The following is a 21586-nucleotide window of genomic DNA, read 5'->3' as shown; positions in this document are numbered from 1 at the left end:
TAGGATTCTTATTGAATGTCTCTGTGTGTGACTCTCAGCCTTCCACACACTGTTGTAAGCTTCTCACCCACTCATCATCCCACTGCCAGCGGCCCTCCTCCAACACAGCAGTCGCCTCCTTCCTGTAAATCCCCAAACCCTGAAAACCTTGTTGGAATCTTTAATTAAAAAACAGAGCAAGAAGGAGAAAGATTTCTGGAAACACAAATAACTCAGTTTGGGGGAGCCTCCTTAGTCCCACCCCCATCCCAGGGCCTGCTTGGCCTTCACATTAACAACAGAAACATCAAAGTACTAGATCATATCCCCACCCCAGGGGTGATACTTCTTGACTGTCATCATCTCCTGCCACCTTGGAGTATACATCCCATGGGGAAACCATACAGGAAAGGCTTCCTAATCATTCCCTCAAACCTAAGCTCAGCCCCTCAGTCCCCTGGGGAGGAGAGAGGGCTTGGGGCTTCTTCTCTTTCTCCAACTGTTTACTGGCTCTTGGTCTTGGCTTTGATCCTGGGAATTATGTAGTTTTGGTGGAAGAACTTGGCAAAAAGAACGAAATAGGTTGCATACAAGATGAAGGACCAGAAGAAGTGTTCCTCTGTGGTGTGGCATCCCTTTTCCTGTCTCCAGATGTAAGCCAGGATACAGACAGTGGCTCCTATAAACATCTGCAGGATCTGCAGGCTGGTGACGAGCATGGGAAACCAGCTGGGGGACTTCACTTTGGCAGCCTTCAGAGTGTAGTAGGTGTACATGACGGCATGTACACCAAAGTTCATGGTCATGAACCAGCCGCCTGCAGCCACCTTGTTCTTGTATCCAAAGCTCGAGTACACCAGCACTGTGCTGTGGTGGTACCAGTGCACAAAGATGAGTGGCCGCTTACGCAGGATGATGAAGGCTGTGTCTCCTGGGAGATGAGGAGTCATAGCTAACATATCACCTAGTGTTGGGACCACCCTCTGAACTTGATGTGGGGGCACATGGGAAATTTTCAGGACAGGGAGAGGGGTCTTTATGGCAGAGAATCTGAAGAGGGGCTTGGGTGAGAGGTGTTTTTAGGACCCAGGGGTGGGGAAGGAAGTCTCCATGTGATGGGTAAAGGGGAGGGCCTGTGGAGGGATGCAACTGACTGGACACCAGAGAGACAAACCCTTGCCACTCACCAAGTTCAACGACCTTGCTGAGAACAAACAGGAAGGACCAGAATTGGATTATGGGACTGTCGATGAAGGAGGTGAAGCAAACAGTTTGCTTTGGGCTCCCCCTAAGTAGCACGGCCCCCATGTAGCCCCACACCCTCAGTGTCCCGAAGATACTGAAATGGAACAGAGGAAAAGGGTGAAAGGGTCATTCCCAGGCACCTTAACCCTTGGCCTGGTCAAGTCACTGATCCAAGTTCCACCACCTCCCCACCCTTCCAAAGGGGTCACAGCTTCTGAGATCCCAATGCCAACCTGGTAAAGCCAACCAGTAATCTAGAAAATAGAAGACATGAAGGCTGGGGAGGGACCAGGGAGTGCTAGAGGCTGAGATTGAAAACTGAGCTAGGGAATAGGGTTCATAGGATGGGTAGGAGCCTGGAAGGAGACAGGTAGCAGGATGGGGGTGAGGAGGGAATATGGAAAGAAGGGGCTGGGGAAGTTATTGGAAGGTCTTGGGAGAGAGTGTTAGATGCAGAGAGTATTAGAGGCTGGGGAAATTGTTGGAATTATCCAGACTCAATGAGCACAAGAGGTCTCATGAGAGAGAGCAGAGACTACTAGTCTAGGAACTGGAGAAGAAGGAAGACAGGAGAGTGGAACCCGGGGAGAGGAGTCAGAGCTGAAAGAACAGAATAAGGAGAGAGTTAGGAGGCAACTTGGGCAGTTGATGCAATTGAGGTTTTTAGAAAGCTCTTAGGGATAGAATGAGGGTCTAGGGTCTATAAGATAGGTTGGAGTGGGGAAGGTCTTACCTGAAGACTGCAAGGCAAAAGGACCAAATGATGAGAGGTCCCTGCAGGTTGAAGCCCTTCCGTGCCTTCATGTAGTTTTGCCCCACGATGATGAGCAGCAGGTAGATCAGAGCTATGGCGAATGAGGTTGTCCTGGCAGGCAGAAGGCAGAGTGGATGGGCTTATGGGTGGGAGCTGGTTAGAGGAATGTCCACTCATCTCTAGGTGAGTGCTCTGGATTGAAATTCTACTTCTGCCACTTACTAGCTGTGTGACACTGGAAAACCTACTTCCTTCTCTGAGCATCAGTTTCCTTATTTTTATGGGGGGAATAACACTCCTCTCCTGACAGTGTTAATATATGTAAAGTACTTTACACAGGGCAGCAGCTATAACCAAGGTTCCCGGGGTTGGGAGTGGGTGACAGCTGCTGGTCCGTTTCTAGAAGCAAACCAAGGCTGTGATGTACAAAGAATGTGGCAACAGCTTCTGCCTGGTTGGTCATAGCAAATTGGCTGGAGCTCTGAGGGGCTCTAGGGCAAAGTCTGGGGAAATTTTGGAAGAGTATCCAGATTTTGCCTCCTTCTCCACAGCATGGATGATGGAACATTTGAGGAACAAGATGATAACTGTGAAGAGCAGTCTTCAGGCATCAGCCCATGCACGCATGCGCACACATGCAGCCACAAAGGATGGACAGTCGTCTATAAGGTGGGTGGGAGTAGGAGTTCAGATCAACCCCAGTCTTCAGAGTTCTCACTACACTTTTCCCCGCTTGGTTTCTGTCTCCTCCTAAATTCTTCATCCCATCCTCTTATTCCTGCCTTTCTTTCTCACCTCTTTAAGGTGCCACACTACCTGTATGTACCTTGGACAACAGGGACGTGAAGTCAGTACTGGGGAATCCGATACCTTTGCTCCTTAGCAAAATCTCTGTGGGTATTCTGTCTCGCCCTCCCCCATTCCACCAATCCCCCCAAATAGCGGTCATCAGAGTTAGGCCCCTAACACGGCCCTTCCCCTTCTACAGGTCTCACCAGTACTCCTCCAAAAAGGGCCTCATGTTCCGGAACAGCTCGAAGTTGTAGGGCTGGAACATCTGCTCTATTTCATCTGAAGTATTCACGGTTGTGACCATTTCGTTTTGCAGACGCTGAGGTCGGGAGCTGGACGAGAGCTAGGGGACAGAGGATGGAGAGAACCTTAGGGGCAGGACTGACTAGACCCGCGGCAAGGAACTCCGCGGCAAGCCAGAGCCTCAGATGCAGGCACGTGGGCTGCAGTCCAGCCGGCTTCCACAGCCGCGGCCACTGCAGTATATAATGAGAAATTGCAAAGCAGCGGTCCTAGGCGCGCCGCGGCCCCCTCCCCGCTCCCGGCCTTCATCCAATCGCGACAAAGATGCGCCCCGGTCCCGCCCCTCGGCTGCAAGCTACTCTCTGATTGGTCATTCTTAAGGGCAGCGCCCCAGAAGCCTCCCACTACCTTAGGCCTTCGCCACGCCCACCTCCCCATCTTTTTCTCGCCCACCTCAACTCTGACCTGCTTAGTTTAGCCGCTGTGGCTTTGGGATTACTGGGATGTGACAGGCTTCTCCTGGCACTGCCAACTATAACCTTTGCCTCAGTTGGTTTTAGTTCTGACCTATCTGGCAATGAGGAGAGAATGAAGGTGTCCTCCGTTTCTCTAGTGCCCCCATTCGGAGACAGGGTGTCAGTTTCCCGCCTCCCCAAGACCCTGGGAAAACCAGGCTCATCCCCATGAGGATGGGTCAGGCAGGGGAAGGGGCAGCAAAGAGCCCTTCCCGTAGGCCCCTCTGCTTCCTTCTGGTCTGCAGTTGTAAGTGGGAGGGAGATGAATTGTAACGAGTTTTATTGTCGAGGTAGTTGGTGTTGATGTTTGGAGAGTTGGTTGTTGAGGCTGTGGTTTCTTTACAGTTTCTTGAATTCCTGCCGGCTCCAGCCTGATACTCAGTAATAACCCTGGGAAGGAAGTGGGGTCACCCTCTGGGCTTCTGGGATTATTGTCTTCAGGCTTCCTGGAGACTGCCAGGGGTTTATAGAAGAGGAGGTGCTGCTCATCTCCCAGTATCCTGCGGTTCTTCCCTAGTCTGTGTTTATCAAATCTACTTTTTCCTTGCCTGTGAACCCAGCCCCAAATAAATAAACATTAAAAAAATTTTAAGGCCTTACTCATCTGTCCCTTGTTTCTGTCCTAGACTTTATGAAAATGAGGGGGAAATACAAGGCTTGAAGGCAGTTTGAGACACGATAGAGATATGCAAAACAAATGCTAAGAGAAATAAATACAAAATATTTAAAATCATGAAGTGGCTATAAATGGTTATGTGCAGTAAGCCCACAGGCTCTGTAGCCAGAGGACCTAGGTAGGAATTCCAGTTTCACTTCTCAGCTACTGTATGAGCTAAGGGTGAGTGGGAAGTCCTGCCATGCTAGCTCAATGACCCCCAGGTACATCCCTTTGTCTCTGTTTTGTGTCATCTCTCACCTGGTTGCTACAGCCAGCACCTCTTCATAATGAGTTGACACTTTCTTCTCTGATATAGCACTTTCTATTGCATTAGGGGAAAAAAACAGTACCCAAACCTGGCATATCACCAACCCCAGAGCCACTGACCCAGTGCCTGAATGTATGCTAAGTCACTTCAGTCGTGTCTGACTCTGTGCAACCCCATGGACTGTAGCCTGCCAGGCTCCTCTGTCCATGGGATTCTCCAGGCAAGAATACTGGAGTAGGTTTCCATGCCCTCCTCCAGGGGATCTTCACAACCCAGGGATCAAACCTGAATCTTTTAGATCTCCTGCATTGGTAGGTGAGTTATTTACCACTAGTGCCATCTGGAAGACCCGTCTGACCCAGTGTGGCCTCAAACCATACTTTGAAAACCACTTCTTTCTGTCCTCTCATCCAAAAGAAGGTTCTAAAACCTAAATTGGATCATGCTACTTTCCTGCTTAAAACCTTTTGTGGTTCTGGATTGCTTCACACATAGCCTGACACTCAGAAGGTGATCAGTGCATATTTGATGGATTAATGAACAAACAAAAGAATGAGCATTGCAAGGATAATTCCACCTAGGGACTTCCCTGACAATCCAGTGGTTAATACTCTGCACTCCCAATGCAGGGAGAGCAGGCTGGTTAGGAACTAAGATTCCACACACCACACATGCAGCCAAAAAAATTAAAAAAAATAAATAAAAAGAACATAGGTGTGACCACTTGTTGAGACCTTTACTAATTAAAAAAAATTTTCTTAAAAAAGAAAAGAATTCCACATAGGTATTACAAGACCTGGATTCAAATGCCTGTACATATTAACTAGTCCTGTGATTCTAGGCAAGTTACCTAACCTGAAACTCACATTCTTCATCAATAAAATGTTGAGAGTCACACTTGCCTGCCTGCCTCACAAGGTTGGGGTCAGTATACAAGTCAGATAACGTCAATGGAAGGATACTGTGGGGACTTCCCTCATAGTCCAGTGGTTAAGAATCTGCCTTCCAACACAGGGGATGAGGTTTGATCCCTAGTCAGAGAACTAAGATCTCACATACCTTATGGCAACAAAGCCCAAGTGCTGCAATGAGAAAGTTAGTGCACCACAATGAAGACTCAGTGCAGCCAAAATAAAATAAACGAGTAAATAAATAAAATGAAATTTAACATTTTTTACAAAGAAGGGATACTGGGGACCAGATACAAGGGAATGTCAGGGTGAATCATTTGGGGAGGTTTACAAATGCATGTAGAATATGTATATTCAATTCTGGGTTTCTTTCAAATATTTTACATTGCTTTTATCTGTGAAGTTTAATGGTAAGACTTAAGTGAGAGGTGTGTGTAAGAGCAGAAGAAGAAACACCTCCAGAAATTATTTCCTAGGGGAAACCCTCCCTGACCTTTGGAGTTGGTCTGCTACCCCTGTTACATATAAATTGCTCTCAAAGCATGACATTTTTTCTTTCAATTGAAGTCACTCAGTCATGTCCGACTCTTTGAGACCCCATGGACTATAGCCTACTGAGCTCCTCTGTCCATTGGATCTTCCAGGCAAGGGTACTGGGGTGGGTTGCCAATTCCTTCTCCAGCAGATCTTCCCAACCTAGGGATTGAACCCACGTTTCCTGCATAGTAGGCAGACACTTTACCATCTGAGCCACCAGGAAAGCAAAGAAGAGAGTGGCCCATACGGGGACTCATTTCATTCAATGAGAGCTTATAATTATGATTTCTTGTTTAACACTTGTTTCCCCCACTAGTCCTTGAGCTCCATAAAGGCAAGGAACATGTCTACCTCTTATTAACTACCAAAAGTGCTGTTTAGTTGCAAATTCATGTCCAACTCTTTGTGACCCCATGGATTATACCCCGCTGGACTCTGTCCATGGGATTTCCCAGGCAAAAATACTGGAGTGGGTTTCCATTTCCTTCTCCAAGGGAATCTTTCTGACCCAGGGATCGAATCCGCATCTCCTACATTGGCAGGCAGATTCTTTAGCTACCAGAAACATCTTTCTAAAACATACATTAGCTCCTGTCATTCCTCTTTAAGAACAAAATATTTGAGACTTTCCTGGTGGTCCGGTGGTTAAGAATCCACCTTCCAATGTGGCGGGACAGGAGTTCCATCCCTGGTTTAGGAACTAAGATCCCACATTCTGTGCAGCAACTAAGCTCCTGTGCCACAACAAAGACTGCATGTATCACAACCAAGACCCAATGCAGCCAAATAAATAAATACTTTTTTTAAACAAAGAACAAAAATTCTTCAGGACCAAGGTCAGATTCCCAAGGTTAGTCCTGACTCTTCCTTTCCAGCCAATGTCCCATCATTCCTCAGCTCCAGCATCCTGTGTCTCAGCTACAATGGACGAGTCACAGCCCCATTACACAAGCACCGTATTATCAGACTTTTCAACCTGTTGACCTCTTTTCATATTGTCCCCTCTCCCCATACATCATTTTCTCACCTGGACAAATCTTATTCAGCCCTAGCTCTAAAGTCACCCACCCTGCAAAAGCCTAATCTTTTTCAGGCAGAGTCAACCCTTCCCTTCTTTGTCTTCCACCCACAGGCCTTTCCCCAAGCAGTTTGCCAGGACTGTGCTTCTACTGAGAGAGTAGAGCTACTCTTATGTTTCCTATACTATCCTGGTTCCCCCACCCTATTCCAAAGGATCATTTTTATTAGGTCACTGCCCCTTTAAGGGATGTACACAGCTCCTAGCACAGAGTGGGCACTCAGAATGTCTGTTGCTTTGAATCGAGTAGGCATCTAACAGGATAAACAAGTAATAAACAACATATTTATTTTTAAAAAGACTCAACTTCCTTAGTAATTAGGGAAACACAAATTAAAGACTGTAAGTATAGTATGGTTCCAATTAACAACCATTAAACCAAGTAAAAATTAGATACCCAACGCTGGGTATCAGCGTTGGGAAACAGATATATTCACACCTGTCTAGGGCCAGGTAATAATCCTTCTAGAGGCATACTTAGGTAACACTTGGCAAGAGCCAACTGGCTTTCTTTTGACCCAATCTCTCATCTAGGAATTTAAAACCCAGTGAAATAGAATAAAAGAAAAAAAATCTGTATGTACTAAAACACTTACATCACTGGGACTCAAAAAAGCTGCAAACAACCCTATAATGAAAGCTTAAATTATTAAATACTAATATTATAAAACAGCTTGCTGCTGCCAGAACATGGAGAAACACAAAACCATGTTTACAAAGTAATGTGAAAGAAAAACAATATTTAAAACTATATAGCCCAACAACTATTAAGCCTGTGCTCTAGAGCCCAGGAGCTGCAACTGCTGAGCACATGTGCCACAACTACTGAAGTCCGTGCACCCTTGAGCCTGTGCTTCAAAACAAGAGAAGTTTCTGCAGTGAGAAGCCTGTGCACTGCATCTAGAAAGTAGCCCCCACTCACCACAACTAGAGAAAAGCCCATGAAACAATGAAGACCCAGCACAGCCAATACATAAATTGTATATATATACACACACACACACACACACACACACACACACACACATACATATACCTGTATGGCCCAGCAGCATGGTGATCCTGCTACTATAGCAAATAATGATAGCTCGTCTCAGATGATGCCTGATGTTAGCATGCAACAAAGCACCATGTTCCCCCGCCCTCATGTGCAGGCCATGCAGGGAAACAGTGCCCCCAGAAACTACTTCTCCGGCCATCGGATGCCTTTCAACGCACCTTCCATTGGTGCACCCAATGGAAATCAGATGTTCTGTGGTCAGAATCTAGGCTTCCCAGTCAATAAGGATGTCACACGAACAAACCCATTGTTGGTCAACTTATTGCAGAGTGATATCTCTACAGGCAATTTTGGGTACACAATAAGCAAAATAACATCAATGCAAATAAACAGAAGAAGAAACCTCCTTGGTAGAAGAAAAATAGCGAATCCAAGCACTCCAGATACTCACCCAGCTGGTCTGGAGGAGGCTGATAAGCAGCCATTACCTGGAAAACAAGGAATTAGCTTGGAAAACTCAGGCCCTAAACAGCCAGAATTTTCAAGCTGACCACCAGGCCCTTCACAGAGTTTGGTCCCAAAGGAAACTCCAGCCACAACACTACAGGGGTCTGTTCCCAGGTTAGAACTCAAGGCAAATGCTGCCATAGTCTCTGGACAAAACAGAGAGCCCAAAGAGGTAATTGAAAAGTCCAAAACTCCAAGCCAAATAAACGCTCAAAGTGAAGAGCTGGCTTGTGGCTTCTGACAATATGGAAAATGGACATCGTGAACCATCCTCTCTGCTTCAGCCCCTAGCTCTGCTAAAGACATAACCAATGTGGTGCAGTCCAAGCAAAGAAAATCCAAGTAAACAAGCTGGATGACAATGTGATATTTGTAAATATGTGTGAAATTCACAAAAAGTAATTTTGAGGTGTGACTTTTTAAATCCATTTCTGTACAGTTAGTTATCTTGACAATGTGGTTCTTCTCCTAGTCCCTGCAACTTATTTCGTAAAGTACAATGGGGAAAGCTGTTGTTGAACTCTTTAGATGTTGCAAGATGAAGTTCAAGGTTTCTAAAATGTTGCCACATATTGAGGAGGGCTAATGTGATTACATTATTAGTTTTCACATTTCTTAACCAGTTTAGAGTACAGGGTAATCTTATCATGTATGGATGTGAGAGTTGGACTGTGAAGAAGGCTGAGCGCCAAAGAATTGATGCTTTTGAACTGTGGTGTTGGAGAAGACTCCTGAGAGTCCCTTGGACTGCAAGGAGATTCAACCAGTCCATTCTAAAGGAGATCAGCCCTGGGATTTCTTTGGAAGGACTGATACTGAAGCTGAAACTCCAGTACTTTGGCCACCTCATGCGAAGAGTTGACTCATTGGAAAAGACTCTGATGCTGGGAGGGATTGGGGGCAGGAGGAGAAGGGGACAACAGAGGATGAGATGGCTGGATGGCATCACTGACTCGATGGACGTGAGTCTGAGTGAACTCTGGGAGTTGGTGATGGACAGGGAGGCCTGGCGTGCTGCGATTCATGGGGTCGCAAAGAGTTGGACACAACTGACGACTGAACTGAACTGAACTGAATCTTCTCATGATGTGCTGTGGAAGTACTGTGTGTGAATAGCAGTAGCAGGGCAGAAAGAATCTTCTCATTTGGAAATGTTGTAAATAATCTTATCGTGTAGTGTTTTGGATATATTTGTTGTAGAAATGGACCAATGAATAAAGAAAATCTAAGGTTTTTTAAAAACAAACAAAACAAAAAAAAACAAAAACTGTATCTAGCTCATCCTCTTGTTGCCTCTGCTCTTGATGAGGGGCCCAGGCTGGCTGGTGGGAGGCAAAGAGGCCTGGGCGTGGTGTTCCTCACAGGCTCGGGCAGTTTGGGCATTCCCCAGTGCCCCGGGGTCTGTAGCAGATGGGGGTTGCACACCTATACTCACAAGACGCCCGGAGATCGGCTGTTTCTACCCACCAAAATGGCCCCATCCCTGCCAGAGTATTTACAATGGGCACTGATGATCCTCAGATAAAGTAGGATGGAGAAGCATCTGTGAAGAGAGTTGCTATTGATGCTTTTTACAAGGACGCCTATGAGGTCAGTAAGGCTAAATTTGAGAAGCTGTAAACTCAACCAGCTATTTGACAGAGCATGACAAGTTTGCTGACTCCTTTGGCTTTGAAGAGATGTTGAGTGAGCACAGGAAGTCTGATAGCCAACAGGCAGTTACAGATGCTCCCTGGTGGTTACCTGTTAAAGGCACTACCTGGAGACACCCGGAAGGGCCCGACTCTACTGTTTGACCCAGGCCAGATCACCCGGGCTCCTGAAACCACACCGTTGCCTACTGCACCTGGGCAGGGAAGTGGTTACCCATGAAAGTTGAGTGGGAATATTGCTGTCGAGGAGGTCTGCAAACTAGATATTTCCCCCGGGGCAAGAAACTGTAGCCAAAAGGCCAACATTATACCAACCTTTGACAGGGCGAGTTTCCCATGACCAACACCAGAGACCACGGAGACAGTGTCTGCTAACGCCTTTCCTCATAATGGTTATGGTTTATATCAATATAGTAGGGACGCCTAGGAGTGGACTTCAGACTGGTGTGGACCATTCACCATTTTGTCGAAGGAATGATTAATCCAAAAGGCCCTCCTTTGGGGAAAGACTGGATGAAGAAAGGTTATCCTGCATGCACCATACAGATATCGCTGTGCTGCTTGAAGCCAGGACGCACCTCACAGTGCTGCTTGGAAACTGGAATTCTGCTGTGCAGCTGACAGCCTGCCCACCACAGGCTAAGAGCCATGAAAAATCTTCCTGAATCCAGGAAAAAGCCGTGTTTAGCCTGTATGAGTCTTCCCTCAGAATGCTGAACAATCTCGTATGAAAAATTCCCATTCCAAGGTGGGTTACATAACTGACTGATGGCTAAAGGAATCACATTGCAAAACCAAATTGCTAATCTGCACCACCTTGTGTGGGGTTTCTCAGGAGGCAGTTAATGGTAAAGAACCCACCTGCCAATGCAGGAGATGTAAGAGATATAGGTTCAACTCCTGGGTGGGGAAGATCCCCCCGAGGAGGGCATGGCAACCCATTTGAGTATCCTTGCCTGGAAAATCCCACTGATAGAGGAGTCTGACAGGTTACAGTCCGTGGGGTCACAAAGAGTTGGATACGACTGAAGCTCTTGCCCACATTAGCATGTGCACTTTATCATTTGGTGAATTTTATGTTTACTTTCGGAGAAGGCGATGGCACCCCACTCCAGTATTCTTGCCTGGGAAATCCCATGGACGGAGGAGCCTGGTAGGCTGCAGTCCATGGGATCGCTAGGAGTCAGACATGATTGAGCGACTTCACTTTCACTTTTCACTTTTGTGCATTGGAGAACGAACTGGCATACCACTCCAGTGTTCTTGCCTGGGGAATCCCAGGGACGGGGGAGCCTGGTGGGCTGCCGTCTCTGGGGTCACACAGAGTCGGACACAACTGAAGCGACTTAGCAGCAGCAGCATGTTTACTTTTGATAAAGACGAAGGAGTAGACGGCACCCTGAGTTAGGCTTCAGGAGGCCTGCATTCTACCCAGGCGCTGTCCCTGGGGTTAGACCCCAAGGTCCCACACTAGACCTTCTTGGGCCTCAGTGACCTACCTCATCTCTGCAGTGAGGGGATGAGTAATATAATCTCTGAGGCTCTCTCCCAACTTGCAAATACTCAGAATATATCAGATTCTATTGTGATTTCATAGTGAGAATTTATGATGTTATGTCTTAGCTATTTCTTCCATGTGTGAACCTTGGGTGAAACTAATTATGTAAAATATTAATGATTTTTTCTTATAAATTATTTTTAGAAAAGGATGGGGGGTGGCAGTGATGAGTCTTTCTATTCACATTGTATTTTGTTTTTTCTTTTTTTTTTTTCAATTTATTTATTTGGCTGTGCCAGGCATTAGTTGTTACAAACATGATCTTCAATCTTTGATGAGCATGCAGAGTCTTTAGTTGTGCCATGTGGGATCTAGTTCCCTGACCAGGAATCGAACCCAGACCCCCTGCATTAGGAGTACAGAGTCTTAGCCATTGGACCACCAGGGAAGTCCCTTGTTTTTTCAAGGATGGTTCACTCAAATTCAGCAATCTGAACACACAGGAACATCACTGGGGTGACTCTATTGTGCTTTATCTTTTTAAAAAATATTTATTATTTATTTGGCTGCACTGGGTCTTAGTTGTGGCATGCAGGTTCTTTAGTTGTGGCATGTGGGATCTAGTTCCCCAACCAGGGATTGAACACCAGCTCCCGTGTTGGAAACTCAGAGTCTTAACCACTGCACCACCAGGGAAGTTCCTACTGCTGCCTTACTTTGTGCTTATTTTTTTTCTAGTGCACTATTTCGATTCTCTTCTCATTTCTTTTTCTGATTTTGTTTTTAGTTATTTTCTTAGTGGCCGGGTGTTAGAGGTAACAGCTTCGGTTAATAATAATCTAGTTTGAATTAAACCAACTTAGCCTCAAGAGTATACAAAACTCTGCTCTTACACAGCTTCATCCTCCCTTCCTTATGTTGTTATTGTCACAGATTACATATGTATGCATTGTGTGCCCATTGACATAGATAATTGTTGTTTTTGCATTTGTCTTTTAATCATATAGGGAAAAAAGAGAAGCTACAAACCAAAAATACAACAGTACTGGATTTTACACCTAACTATGTAGGTATAATTACTGGTGTTCTTTACTTCTTTGTACAGTTTTTAGTTACTCTCCTTTCGTTTCAGTTGGAACAACTGTTTAGCATTTCTTGTAGGGCGTGTCTGCTATTATAGCAATAAGTTCTTTAGGTTTTTTTAAAATCTGGGAAAACCTTAACTTATCCTTCTCTGTCATTAATAGTTCTTTTTCTGTTATTATAAAGTTCTATATATTTGTACTTTAAAATGTTAAGAACTGTCTTGTGGGTTTTTTTCCAATTTTTTAAATTGTGGTAAAATACACGTAAAATTTACCAGCTCAACCATTTTTAAGTGCACAGTTCAATGGTATGAACTTCATTTATATTGTTGCACAGCCATCAACATCATCCATCTCCAGAATTCTTTTCATTTCACAAAACTGAAACTCAATACCCATTAAGCGATAACTCCTCATTCCCTCCCCCAGCTCCAGACTCTAACAAACACCATTTTACTTTCTGTCTCTATAATTTTGACTACTGGCAAATCACACTGGGAACATGGGCCACTATTCCCACAGCTGACACCAAGTTTTACAATTCTTCTTTCCATGTCCTGAAAGTGTTCTGAAATCAATCAGAATAGAGGACACAATGGCATTTTTTCCATTACAAATACACACACACAAAGTTAAAGTAAGTCGTAAAAAAGTGAAAAAGAATAAAAAGTAAACTGAGAAAATCAACTCTCTCCCATTCCTATCCTTAATTCTTTTTCCCAGTGCATTCTCAGTCACACAGTCGTATCTGCTGCTGTTACTAAGTCGCTTCAGTTGTGTCCGACTCTGTGTGACCCCATAGACGGTAGCCCACTAGGCTCCTCTGTCCCTGGGATTCTCCAGGCAAGAATACTGGAGTGGGTTGCCATTTCCTTCTCCAATGCATGAAAGTGAAAAGTGAAATTGAAGTCGCTCAGTCGTGCCCGACTCTTAGCGACCCCATGGACTGCAGCCTACCAGGCTCCTCTGTCCATGAGGCAACCACAATTACTAGTTTCTTGTGAATCCTTTCACATATCATCTATGTATAAAAATGTATGTTTGTGTAAATGAAAGTGGGGTTCAGCTGCTTACTGTTCAAAAGCCAATGAAGAGGCAAGACTGGTGAAAAGGAAAATTTGCTTTATTTTGGATGCCAACTATGGAGGGGGGCGGGTAGGGAGAGGGTAGACTCCTGTCCCAAGGCCAACTCCTATCCCACTGACATCAGAGGGCAAGAGATTTCACAGATGGAGGGAGGCGACTATATGCAAAAATAGCAGTCGGCTCCGACAGTCATCTTAAAATTGGCCATGCAGTGGTCTGATCAGCATCACCTTAATTGTTTTAAGTAAAGTTAATCTTCAGCTCTAGGCTTCCCCGGTGGCTCAGTGGTAAAGAATCTGCTTACAGTACAGTAAGCCTAGGTTCTATCCCTGGGTTGGGAAAATCCCCTAGAGTAGGAAATGGCAACCTACTCCAGTATTCTTGCCTGGAGAATCCTATGGACAGAGGAGCCTCGTGGGCTACAGTCCGTGGGGTCACAAAGAGTCGGACACTTACTGAAGCGAAGTAAGCAGCCAAGGAGCAAGCATACTATTTCCCTACATGAATGTACCATGTTTCTACTACTCAACAAAAGCAAAAAACATGTTTGTGGGTTTACCATTACACTTTGACATATTTCCTTCTAGATTTCTATGTAATTATTCTTAAAACAAAAAATTTTCAGGGCAAGCTACTGCCTCTGAAACTGGATAGACAGGCAATTACAGACAATCACAGTTTATAGGGAATGGAAGCCACTGGAGCAAGCAACTGGTAAGAACATGTTAACAGTAATTGACAAATTTCTGGAGGTTGTGTGGACTAGCTTGAGAATCAAAAACTCCTGAGGGCCTAATCATAAGAGGCCCACAAACTTTCATAAATATTTATTTCAGAATCTCTACCAGGTTCTTTTATTATTATTGTTGTTGTTGCTTATTTTTATTTTATTTATTTACTTGTGGCTGTGCTCGGTCTTCATTACTGCAAAATTATGTTTAAAAGTGAAGAAAAAATAAAGAATGTTCCAGACAAAAACCAAGGGAATGTGTTGCCAGTGGACCTGTCTTGCAAGAAACATTAAAAGATATTCTTTAGAGAGAAGAAAAATGGTATAGGTCAGAAACTTGCATCTATATAACAAAAAAAGAGCATTAGAGAAGGAACAAATGAACATAAAATCTTTCATTTTATTGATCTAATATACAGCTACTCAAATAATAGCAACAGGACTTCACTAGTGGTACAGTGGTAAGAATCTGCCTTCCAATATAGGAACACAAGTTTGATCCCTGGTTCGGGAAGATTCCACATGCCGCAGAGCAACTAAACCCACGCACCACAACTATTGAGCCGGTGCTCTAGAGTCCACGAGTTGCGACTACGGAAGCCCAAGCACCTAAAGTCTGTGCTCAATGTCAAGAGAAGCCATCGCAACGAGAAGCCCACGCACCACGATGAAAAGTAGCCCCTCCTGCGGCAGCTAGAGAAAGCCTGTAAACAGCAAGGAAGACCCAGCGCAATCACAAATAAATAAATAAATAATAAAAATAGCAACAATGTGTTGGGAGATTACAGCTTATAGATAAGTGAAATGAATGACAACATTATAAGGGACAGGAAGGAGGGATTTATAATTCTTTTATAAGATACCTGCACTATTCATGAACTGGTATAGTGTATTTGGAATTGGACTTAGATTAGTTGTAAATGTATATTTCAAACTTTAGGGAAATCACTAAAGCTTTTTTAAAGTATAATTAACATGCTAAGAGAGGAGAGAAAATGAAATCATATAAAATGCTGGATTAAAACTAGAGAAGAAAAAAGGAGAATATTCAAATAAAGAAACAAAGAATTGCAAAGAATAGAATAGAAAATAGTCACAAATATGGTAGATATTAATCCAACTTTATAAAAAAACATTTAAAATGTGAGTAGTCTTTTAATACACCAATTAAAAGACAGACTGGATAAAACAGACAAGACCCAATTGTTGCCTATATGAAATCTGCTTTAAATATATAATGAGGGATAAATATAAAAAAATGGACAATCCAGTTTTAAATAAATAAATAACCTGAATAGACATTTCTCCAAAGAAAATATACAAATGGCCAATAAGCTCATGAAAAGATGCTCAACATCATTAATCATTGTGTGCTAAGTTGCTTCAGTCATGTCCAACTCTTTGCGACTCTATGGACTGTAGCCTGCTAGGCTCCTCTGTCCGTGGGATTCTCCAGGCAAGAATACTGGAGTGGGTTGCCATGCCCTCCTCCAGGGGATCTTTCTGACCCAGGGATAGAACTCACAGTCCCTTAAGTCTCCTGCATTCGCAGGCAGGTTCTTTACTGCTAGTGCCACCCGGGAAACCCAAATCAGTCATTAAGTGAAGTTCAGTCTTGTCTGACTCTTTGTGACCCCATGGACTGCAACCTACCAGGCTCCTCCATCCATGGGATTTTCCAGGCAAGAGTCCTGGAGTGGGTTGCCATTTCCTTCTCCAGGGGATCTTGCCAACCCAGGGATCAAACCCGGATCTCTTGCATTGCAGGCAGACACTTTATTGTCTGAGCCACCAGAGAAGCCCAGGGGAAATGCAAATCAAAACCTCAGTGAGATGCCATTTCACATCTATTAGTATTGTTGGTGTGAAATGGCATCTCACTGAGGTTTTGATTTGCATTTGTCTTGGGCTTTCACACCTACTAGGTTATTGTTGCGGAGAAGGCAATGGCACCCCACTCCAATGTTCTTGCCAGAATCCCAGGGACGGAGGAGCCTGGTGGGCTGCTGTCTCTGGGGTCACACAGAGTCGGACACTACTGAAGTGACTTAGCAGCAGCAGGTATTGTTGAGAATGTGGAAAATTTGACACATACATTGCTGTTAGGAAAATAAATAAAATAAATGGTGCAATCACTACAGAAAATAATTTGGGAGTTCCTCAAAGAGCTGAACATTTAATTACCTTATGATCCAGCAATTCTACTCCTAAGCTCAAAAGAGTTGAAAGCAGAGTCTCAAGAGATATTTGGACATGCATTTTCATAGCAGCTTTGTTCACAATAGTCAAAATATGGAAACAAGTGTCCATCAAGAGATAAATGGATAAGCAAAATGTGACATATGCATGGAGATTCCTATAAAAGCTAGGAATAAAACTACCACATAACTCAGCAATCCCTCTACTGGGCATATGCTCTGAGAAAACCATAATCCTAAAAGGCACGTGTACCCCAATGTTCATCACAGCACTATTTACAATAATTAGGACGTGGAAGCAACCGAGATGTCCATCAACAGACAAATGGATAAAGAAGTTGTTGTACATACACATGATCAAATATTACTCAGCCATTAAAAGGAATACATTTGACTCAGTTCTAAAGAGATGGATGAACCTAGAGCCTATTATCGGAGAAGGTAGTGGCACCCCACTCCAGTACTTTGCCTGGAAAATCCCATGGATGGAGGAGCCTGGTAGGCTGCAGTCCATGGGGTTGCTAAGAGTCGGACACGACTGAGCGACTTCACTTTGACTTTTCACTTTCATGCATTGGAGAAGGAAATGGCAACCCACTCCAGTGTTCTTGCCTGGAGAATCCCAGGGACAGGGGAGCCTGGTGGCTGCCATCTATGGGGTCACACAGAATTGGATACGGCTGAAGTGACTTAGCAGCAGCAGTAGCAGCAACAGAGCCTATTATACAGAGTGAAGTAAGTCAGAATATGTGTGTTAGTCACTCAGTTGTGTGCGACTCTTTGTGATCCCATGGACTGTAGCCCACCAGGCTCCTCTGTCCATGGAATTCTCCAGGCAAGAATACTGGAGTGGGTAGCCATTCCCTTCTCCAGGGGATCTTCCTGATCCAGGGATTAAACCCAGGTTACCTGCATTGCAGGCAGATTCTTTACAGTCTGAGTGACCAAGGAGGTCCGAAGTAAGTCAAAAAGAGAAAGGCAAATATCACAAATTAACACATATATACAGAATCTAGAAAGATGGTACTGATGAATCCATCTGCAGGGCACAATGGACACAAAGACATAGAGAACAAACTTGTGTACACAGCAGGATAAAGAGAGGGTGGAATGAATTGAGAGAGTAGCATTGAAACATATACATGACCGTATGTAAAATTAGATAACCAGTGGAAATTTGTTATGTGATTCAGGGAGCTCAAATCTGGTGCTCTTTGACAACCTAGAGGGCAGGATGGAGTGGGAGGTGGGAGGAAGGTTCAAGACTGAGGGGACATACATATAACTACGACTGATTCATGCTGATATAGGGCAGAAACTAACACAATATTGTAAAGCAATTATCCTCCAATTAAAAATAAATAAAAATTTTACAAAGTGACATGTCCACAACAATGGAACATTATTCAACTATGAAAAGGAGTGAAATTCTGACACATGCTACAACATGGATGAATCTTGAAAACATGCTTAGCAAAAGAAGGTAGACACAAAGGACAATGTTGTTTGAGTCCACTTACATGAAATATCCAGGCTAAGCAAATTCAAAGAGACAGAAAGTAGACTAGAGGTCACAAGGGGCTGGGGAGGGTTCTAGGTACTTTCATTGCAAGCATCTTTGCTATAGACATCTTAAGTTGCAAGCATGTTTGCTACATAGCTAATTGTCTATAATGCAATTTTGCCATAAAAGATAAATTAGTTTGTTGACAGTCTAGTTTCATTTCCCCTTGATGCAGAACTCCCATTTTTATAAGACATAAATCTTGGATCTCATTATGGTCTACACAGTGAAGAGTCTTAAAATAGTGGATGATAACAACAATGTATGTCAACTTGATACAAAATAGGTTGGTAAAACTTACAAGAAGTGTGAAAGAAGAGTGTTTAAAGCCAGATTGCACACTGTACTGAAAAATGGTTACATGTCAGTTTGCAAATCCTTCAGTGATTTGAAGGCATAGGACCCATAGAACTTTTGAACATCTGTTGATGGACAAGATGCCAGGAACAACAGTGGAGAGGTTTTCACAACACAATACAAAGCTCAGTTACAAAATATCCATCTTAGTATCTGGAAACTTATACTTCTCTTAACAAAGGAAATTTTAATATAAAAGAAAAAGTACAATGCTGAACAAGGAGATAAATCATCACTGACAACAAAAATATATGTAATATATATTTATAATATGTATTATATTACAAAAATCTAAGACAAAAATATGTATTATATTATATATATTATATAACTGTGAATAAAAGACTTGCATATAAGACAAGTGCTTACATGTAGCCCACAATCAGTTATTTGCACAGTATTGCAGTGAACCCACACACATTTTAGTTTATTTAAGGATTTTGTATTTTGCAATAAAGTCTTTCTACTTTTGTTGTTCATATGTTTCATTATGTCCTTTTAATGTCCCTTTTTGGTTTTTTGTTATTTTATCTTTTACAGCAGAATGGTCTTATGGTCAATCAGTTCAGTTCAGTCGCTCAGTCGTGTCCAACTCTTTGCGACCCCATGAATCGCAGCACGCCCGGCCTCCCTGTCCATCACCAACTCCCGGAGTTCACCCAGACTCACGTCCATCGAGTCGGCGATGCCATCCAGCCATCTCATCCTCTGTCGTCCCCTTCTCCTCCTGCCCCCAATCCCTCCCAGCATCAGAGGCTTTTCTAATGAGTCAACTCTTCGCATGAGGTGGCCAAAGTACTGGAGTTTCAGCTTCAGTATCAGTCCTTCCAAAGAAATCCCAGGGCTCATCTCCTTCAGAATGGACTGGTTGAATCTCCTTGCAGTCCAAGGGACTCTCAAGAGTCTTCTCCAACACCACAGTTCAAAAGCATCAATTCTTTGGCGCTCAGCCTTCTTCACAGTCCAACTCTCACATCCATACATGACCACAGGAAAAACCATAGCCTTGACTAGATGGACCTTTGTTGGCAAAGTAATGTCTCTGCTTTTGAATATGCTGTCTAGCTTCATCATAACTTTTCTTCCAAGGAGTAAGCGTCTTTTAATTTCATGGCTGCAGTCACCATCTGCAGTGATTTTGGAGCCCCCAAAAATACAGTCTGACACTGTTTTCACTGTTTCCCCTTCTATTTCCCATGAAGTGATGGGACCGGATGCCATGATCTTTGTTTTCTGAATGTTGAGCTTTAAGCCAACTTTTTCACTCTCCTCTTTCACTTTCATCAAGAGGCTTTTTAGTTCCTCTTCACTTTCTGCCATAAGGGTGGTGTCATCTGCGTATCTGAGGTTATTGATATTTCTCCTGGCAATCTTGATTCCAGCTTGTGTTTCTTCCAGTCCAGCGTTTCTCATGATGTACTCTGCATAGAAGTTAAATAAGCAGGGTGATAATATACAGCCTTGACATACTCCTTTTCCTATTTGGAACCAGTCTGTTGTTCCATGTCCAGTTCTAACTGTTGCTTCCTGACCTGCATATAGGTTTCTCAAGAGGCAGGTCAGGTGGTCTGGTATTCCCATCTCTTTCAGAATTTTCCACAGTTTATTGTGATCCACACAGTCAAAGGCTTTGGCACAGTCAATAAAGCAGAAATAGATGTTTTTCTGGAATTCTTTTGCTTTTTCCATGATCCAGTGGATGTTGGCAATTTGATCTCTGGTTCCTCTGCCTTTTCTAAAACCAGCTTGAACATCAGGAAGTTCACGGTTCACGTATTGCTGAACCCTGGCTTGGAGAATTTTGAGCATTACTTTACTAGGATGTGAGATGAGTGCAATTGTGCGGTAGTTTGAGCATTCTTTGGCATTGCCTTTCTTATGGTCAATCAGTTATGAGCAAAAATATTTGTGCAATAAACATCTGCAGCAGTGATGTCTATGGCAAAGATGCTTATAGTCGTGGACATGTTGGGCAGAGTGGATAATGGAGAATTCCTAATTAATGGGTATAGAATTTCTGTTTGGTGTGATAAAAACATTTTTTAAATAGTGATGACAGTTGCACAACATTATGAATGTAGCTAATGCCACTGAATTGCACACTTAAAAATTATTAAAATGGCAATTTTATGTAGTATATTTTGCCACAATTTTTAACAGTTAATAATGTATTATACCAAAGTCCATCAAATTGTACACAAGAGCCAAGAGATGTGGGGAGGGGACTGACTGTACAAAGAATTATGAGAGAAATTTGGGGGGTGATGAAAATATTCTATATAATGATTGTGGTGATGGTTGTATATCTCCGTGTCTTTTTCAGACTCATCTCATGCTATACTTAAAACTGGTGAGCTTTATTATATTTGAATATCTCATAAAGTCTGACAAAACATAAAAATGTAAAAATAACCCCCCTAAATGTAAAAATAACCCCCCTAAATGGAATTAAATGTTCTCAATAAAACTGGGGAGAAAATAAATAAAATAAATACTCTAACTATGTATTGAGTCTTGGGTAGTGTAAGTATACAAAGAACTATCTCAGATGACTGAGATACATTAATTTGACTGTACAGCCATAGTAAAAAGTACTCTAAGGACAAAAAGCAACTTTAAAAAAAAAACCTCATTGTTTTTGGTAATTATATTGTTGGTGGTTATTGGCAACATTGTTTTTTGTTTGTTTGTTTTCATTTTTTTTAATTGGAAGCTAATTACTTTACAATATTGTAGTGGGTTTTGCCATACATTCACATGAATCAGCCGTGGGTGTTCACGTGCTCCCTATCCAGACCCTCCCTCCCACCTCCCTCCCCATCCCATCCCTCAGGTTCATCCCAGTGCACCAGCCCTGAGCACCCTGCCTCATGCATGAACCTGGACTGGTGATCTATTTCACATATGATAATATACATGTTTCAATGCT

General features: G+C 43.3%; 1 protein-coding gene, 1 non-coding gene and 1 pseudogene across 2 annotated transcripts; 1 reads left to right on the top strand and 2 right to left on the bottom strand.

Moving 5' to 3' along the window:
• Positions 1–146: 146 nt before the first annotated feature.
• Positions 147–3310, bottom strand: ELOVL3 (ELOVL fatty acid elongase 3). Its single transcript, XM_086377411.1, has 4 exons — positions 2974–3310; positions 1958–2089; positions 1167–1318; positions 147–910 (listed from the first exon to the last, which is right to left on the bottom strand). The coding sequence occupies exons 1-4, from the start codon at positions 3072–3074 to the stop codon at positions 483–485; spliced, it is 813 nt and encodes a 270-aa protein (XP_086233537.1). The 5' UTR covers positions 3075–3310; the 3' UTR covers positions 147–482.
• A 4800-nt stretch (positions 3311–8110) lies between these two features.
• LOC147344226 (formylglycine-generating enzyme-like) lies at positions 8111–10801 on the top strand (annotated as a pseudogene).
• A 1211-nt stretch (positions 10802–12012) lies between these two features.
• On the bottom strand, positions 12013–12085 carry TRNAR-CCU (transfer RNA arginine (anticodon CCU)). The gene has a single exon. It is a non-coding gene; the product is annotated as a tRNA-Arg (tRNA).
• Between the last annotated feature and the right edge of the window lie 9501 nt (positions 12086–21586).

The sequence above is a fragment of the Bos grunniens genome, chromosome 26 (genome assembly GCF_055505025.1).
Source record: "Bos grunniens cultivar Pamir isolate PY7600 chromosome 26, Bosgru_T2T1.0, whole genome shotgun sequence".
Taxonomy (NCBI): domain Eukaryota; kingdom Metazoa; phylum Chordata; class Mammalia; order Artiodactyla; family Bovidae; genus Bos; species Bos grunniens.
This window is presented reverse-complemented; position numbering and strand designations above follow the sequence as displayed.